The sequence below is a fragment of the Psammomys obesus genome, unplaced genomic scaffold, assembly GCF_907164565.1.
Source record: "Psammomys obesus unplaced genomic scaffold, mPsaObe1.curated_primary_1811, whole genome shotgun sequence".
Classification (NCBI taxonomy): Eukaryota; Metazoa; Chordata; class Mammalia; order Rodentia; family Muridae; genus Psammomys; species Psammomys obesus.
This window is the reverse complement of record NW_026593286.1, coordinates 35,509,082-35,515,218: the sequence shown is the minus strand read 5'-3', so window position 1 is coordinate 35,515,218 and position 6,137 is coordinate 35,509,082. Positions and strand designations below refer to the sequence as shown.

The following is a 6,137-nucleotide window of genomic DNA, read 5'->3' as shown; positions in this document are numbered from 1 at the left end:
TCCTTCCTTCCTTCCTTCCTTCCTTCCTTCCTTCCTTCCTTCCTTCTCTCTGTGGATCTGTGCATGTGAAGGGCAAAAGCCTCAGATATTGTTTCACTCACCCTTTCTAACTTCTTTGGAGACAAGGATTTTTATTAGCCTAAAATTCAACAAGCAGGCTAGGTTAGCTATCCGGCTAACCTGAGGGATCTGCCTATTTCCATTTTTTTTCAGCACTAGGATTAAAAGAGTGCATAGTCACACCCAACATTTTTTATGTGTTTTCTAGGGATCTATCTCAGGTCCTTACTTGTAAGACAAAGGCTTTACTGATTGAGTTATATAATGCCCCAGCCCTCTTAGTCCCATTCTCCTGATGATCATTCAACAGAAATGTGAGTTTTTTACAACAGATTTTATTCCTGATTCACAATTCCTAGATTAGCAGGGGTGGAGGCAGCACCAAGTTGTCTAGACAGCAGATCTTTGTGCTTGGTCATCTTGTTCTCAGCACACAGGACCAGGTGATACAAACATCCTTGGGACAGACAGTAGTAACCTACACTCTTTGCTGCACCAGGACAGCATGTCTGCGGAACAGGGACTTGCCTTGAGTAGAACGCACTGCCTAATAAGTAAGACCCATCCCTCCAAGAACATAACATCTGTGTCTACCAAGCACTCACTTGTGCCGATGAGTTATTTGTGACTGAAAAAAATTCACCATTTAAAATTATCTCCTCTCCTCCCTTTTTTCTTCTCTCCCCTCCCCTCCTCTTTCCTCGCCTTTCCTCTCTTCTCCACCCCCTTCCCTTTCCTTTTTGAGACATGGTCTTTCTATGTAGCCCAGGGTGACAATTCACAATCTTGCTGTCTCAGCCTCCTGAAGTGCTAAAATTACAGGCATATATCACAACACCTGATTTATAAACTAATTAAAATATTTTAAGAAACTACAAGGAATAAAATAAGACACCTGTAATTTTCATTTTAAAACTGTGATTCATTGTGTGGTAAAAGACTGATCTAAAACAATTATCAAAGAATTCATAGAAAAACAGTGTCACCTCTTTGGAAAAACGCTCATCTCAAATAATACTCAAAGAATACGACTTTATCTCACACTACAAGAAAGCCAGGGAAGGCCAACCATTATCACTAAATATATTCACTGTAATAAACACTTCTGTATCAGTATCACTTCTGTATCAGAGAGAGGTTTTAAAATAGACTCACTCTATAAATCCATTCCGGGAAACCGAGACGCGACACTGCCAACTAAGTGCTGAAATAACAACACTGCCAGGGCCTGCTCCTGCAGCTGACGGGTTTCCTGTTGCAAGGCTCAGATACACATCTCACCGTGTACTCTGATGAATGACAGTGACGTCAAAGTCAACCCACAAATGACAGAGAAGACCGAGGTTTTCACCCTTGATTCATCACAAAGGGATATGTGAGAAAAGAGATCACAGGATTAGGACAACAGCTCATTTCCTAACCTGAAGGAAATCTCCACTGTCTCCCTCAGGTCTGTTCTTTCCATCTGCCATTGAATAATCATCTTGAGCAAGCACCACGGATAGCAGTGCTGTCACTTAACAATGATTAAACACAGGCTGCATACCCTGCGGACCACCACTCTGCTACAGCAGCATAGCACTAACCTCCCCAAAGAAAGTCAGACCCAAGAACACAGGCCAAAGTATTTCTAGGATATTCAGAAATCAACTGACAACCACTTCCATTAATGAGTTTTTTAATCAAAATATTCTCTCTTGATTGTACTGCTGTTGTCTATACAAAGCTCTGAAGTCACATTGAAGCACATTAATTATCCCCAAACTGCAGGCTTTGACAAAGTAATCTCACTGGAAAACCACTGCAATGCATTTCATTGGCAGTGGGCCAGACACTCCCTGTGTCTTCGTAATGGCTAGATCTTGGTATTGCTGAGGTCTAAAAGACTGATTTCAGGAAGTGTCGGCTTTATTTTTACTGTCTATTTTCATTCAAAATGGGTTTTTCAGAGGTTTGATTAGACACTGCTTGACTCTTTTAGGTATGTAATGTTTTACAAGACTAACTTTTCATTTTGCATTAATAATGACAAGAAAGTTTAATACATGATTAGAAACAAGAAAATCATGAAATTTGCAGGCAAATGGATGGAACTAGAAAAGATCATCCTGAGTGAGGTGACTCAGACCCAGAAAGACACACATGGTATGTACTCAGGTATAAGTTGATTTTTGTCCATATAGTACAGGCTAATCTTATTACAAGTCAGAGACCCAAAGAAGATAAGTAACGAGGAGGACCCAAGGGAGAATGCTTAATTCCTACTCAGAAATAGAAACAGAATAGGCAGTTTAAGTGGTTGAAGAGAGGGAACAGAGTAAGAGAGGGATCATGGAGAGAAATGAGGGTCCATATCAGACCCAGAGAGGGGGTGAGGAGACAGAGGGCTTGCAGAGAGAAGAGAAACCTTGGGCGGGGACTTCTCTGAGTAGGCTCCTGGGAGGATATGAGGGTGACTCTAGCTGAGACTCCTAGTAACAGGCAGGGGTCATGGACACTGAAGAGGCTAGTCTCTAACTGGACATGACTCCTGAAGGAGGAAGGGGAACACCGACCTACCCACAAAAACTTCAACCCAGAATTTACCCTGTCTACAAGATGTGCAGCGACAAAACTAAGGCAGAGGCTGAGGGAATCTCTAATCAACAACTGGCCCAACTTGAGACTCATCCCATGGGAGACAGCCGACCCCTGACATAGCTTAACTCTGCTATACTTGCAGATGGGAGCCTAGCCTAGTTGCCTTCTGAGTTGTTCCACCCAACAGCTGATAAAAACAGATGCAGAGACTCACAGCTAATCATTGGGTGGAAGGCAGGGAGCCTTGTGGAAGAGTTGGGGAAGGATAGAAAGACCCAGCGGGGACAGGAACTCCACAAGACCAACAGAGTCAACTAACCACAGCCCTGGGGGCCTATGGAGACTGAAGCACTAACCAAGGACCATATATGGCCTGGACCTAGGCCTCCTACACAGAGGTTGCTAATGAGCAGCTCAGTCCTCATATGGGTCTCCTAGTAAGGGGAACGGGGGCTGACTCTGACATAGACTCTGTTGCCTGCTTTTTAATCACTTTCCTCTGATGGGGCTACCTTGCCAGGCCACAGGGAAAGAGGATGCACTCAGTCCTGATGCAATTTGATATGCAGGGATGGGTGGGCAGGCAGGGGGAGAGAGAGCACCCCTTCTCTGAGGTGTAGGGGAGGGTAGATAGGGGTAACAAGGAGGGATGGTGGGACTGGGAGGAGAAGAGGGAAGGGGCTATATCTGGAATGTAAAATGAATAAATAAAAATTAAAATGAAAAGAAAGTCTAATCCAGTGCTATACAGGCAAGGCAGATTTTATGGTCAACAACTGTCAACCATTTTTTGACCCACAAACCCTTCTGTAGTAATGTGGGCTATTCTTTCTATATTCTACACTAGGTTTACTATAATACAGACTCAAATATAATTTTAACCAGAGATCCTATACATTTTTCATGCATTCCTCTTGTCTGGAATGGTGCTTGTTTGTTTAGTTGGTTGGTTGGTTTTGTTTTGTTTTATTTTTTCCCTCTTCACCCAAGTAGCCTCTCTCTATTCATCATGCAGGCTGTTCTTCATTCAGAACTTTCCTAGTCATAACAGACCCTTTACTCCTCCTCATACAATGATCACTTCAGTGATTTGATTGATGCCACTGTCCCTCAGTATAGCTGTGACAGCAACAACTGTGTTGTTCTTAGCTTTTGATTCCCAGCCATAGGCTCAGCACCTAGCAGACACACCCACTGGAAACATGTCTGAGTAATGAATAAAAGGAAATGACTTCAGAGGCACAGACACTATCAAAATCAGAGCAAGCCTGAACAATTTCAGAACATCATTTGTGAATTGGGGGATTTAACCTGGCTGCCTATTTCCCAAATAGCAACCATCTATAAAAGTATGCACACACACACACACACACACACACACACACTGTAAAAATTGTATGTCATAGGAGCTGATTTTTTTCTAGACTTTAATAAGCTTATTTTTAATGACAAAATCTGCAAGGATTCACACATGGTAGAGCCCTATAATCTTCCTAAACCATCAGCCAATTATGAGAACTCTAAAGTTGATCTAACAAAAGAAAAGAGTAAAAAAAACTGCAAAAGCTGTCCTTAAGAAACTGCCATTCTAGAAACTGAGAATTTTCTTTCACTGTAAATAATGAAGCTTCTTCACATGAGGGCTTATTGAAGAAGTTGGCTCCCAATGAGTAGCCACATTTTGCCAAACAATAGACTCTCCCTCAGCACTCTGTGAGGGATTTAAACTCAGACCTCTGAGGAAATCACCCAGTTACGACTCTTGACACACACTCTCTCTGGATGAAAGCTCCTTGAGATGAATGGCTGATAGAATCATTATGATTTAACCTGAGGTATATTCCCTTTCACACACTGAATTCATGTAAATCTACCTGAGATACAGAATCGCCATTTCCTACTACCCACGTGTAAAATCCTTCACGGCCGAACACTATGTTATTGGCCACGTTCCCTTGAAGAGCTGCTGGCACACAGGACTGCCATGCAGCGAGTGTTTTTCCACTGATTGGTTGTGTTTCCTTTTCATTGTTCCTCACGACCCCGACAAGGCAGCCCAGGCAAAAATAGAACCCTTCACGGGCCTCAGGAAGAAGCCAGCAATGAGGGGACTTACCATCACAGCCGGGTTCTTCACAGTAATGCAGGGGGTTGTGGCTCGCAGGGCGCCACTAATGCCATGGTAGTATTTGAAACAGATTTTTATCTCCGCTGCAAAGCAATGAGAAGAAAAAAGTTGAATCCGCTGAGCAAACGCCACATCCCTCTCAGGCAATCCTTTCTACGCACAATTTCCTCTTTTCCAGCCAGCAGCAACCGATTTCTACCAATTCCTGATGAGTTTTGTTTATTCTGCTCTCCTCTGTTGCCTTCTTTTTCATGGGGTCTTGATATGAATGTTACGTAAGCTAGTCTGAAGTTCACTCTATAGCCCAGGATAGCCCTGAACTCTGAACCTTCACACTTCACACACTGAGCCCAGCTTTATCTGCTTTGCTGAAACTTCCTAAGACTATCTCAAAGGTGTCAGAAAAACAGTACATGCAGACAAAATACTGAACATACTCTATAGAGTAAAGCTAAGAGTGTGGTCAGCTCGGCTACTCTTGCCATGGTGCTCACAATGCCAGGTGGTGCTATGCCTGTGTCTGTGTTGTTATCTAAGCCCCTTTGACCTGTTCAGGTGACCCGTGAGCTGTTCAGGTTCTCTGTGAGTCAGCTGTGTGCTCTGCATACTTTGCTTTTAACCTCTTCAATTATAGCTACTGCTAGAAAGCAGCAGGTTATAGCTACTCCTAGAAAGAGAAGAAGCAAGGCAGGCAAAGAAAGCATGGACTAGATGGACTCTCCACGTGACTTTAATTTCCTAAGTGCATTAATCAAGTTCTAAATAAGGATCAAATTTAGGAATCAGATCTATAGTAGTGAGCATATAGAAACTCATATACATTATAAATTTGTTCACATAATTGAACTTGAGAAAAAGCAGTGCATACACCAATTACAGTTTTTAGAAAGCAATTTGTTCCCAAAAAGCATGAAGTGAAAGCATTTCAATATAAACCCAGGGTCACAGGAATGTCTCTGCCCTCTGAGGTCAGGACATGTACTTTCTCCCAGGTGTCCTATAGAAGCAGTGGTGCTAACGGGCAGGACAGGAAACAGAGGGGCAGTTCCAGCCCATGCAGGGAGTTCCTCTCAACTGAGTCACTGGAATTGTTAAGATGGGGCTATTCCATGTATTTTCTCAAGTGAGTTCATTTATCACTGCCAGTCCTGACAATGCCAAATGGCATCTTGTGGAGTACTTGACTTACTCACTTGAAGAGAATGATACAAGTAAAAGTTTCTTCTGAGGATTTATATTGCCATACTCTTCCTATTTAATGACCAACTGTAAAACCCAAGAAAAGTTCCACCATGAGCTAAAATGCCAACTCCATTTATTTTTATCTATCTATCTATCTATCTATCTATCTATCTATCTATCTATCTAT

The 6,137-nt window shown here is 42.5% G+C and overlaps 1 protein-coding gene across 1 annotated transcript in view; it reads right to left on the bottom strand.

Annotated features, from left to right (window-relative positions):
* Hecw2 (HECT, C2 and WW domain containing E3 ubiquitin protein ligase 2) overlaps positions 1 to 6,137 on the bottom strand; it is a 158,041-nt gene that overhangs the window by 129,986 nt on the left and 21,918 nt on the right. The window contains exon 3 of the mRNA XM_055616959.1: positions 4,757 to 4,851. Within this exon, the coding sequence (XP_055472934.1) occupies positions 4,757 to 4,851 (95 nt within the window). The remainder of the gene's footprint in view (positions 1 to 4,756; positions 4,852 to 6,137) is intronic.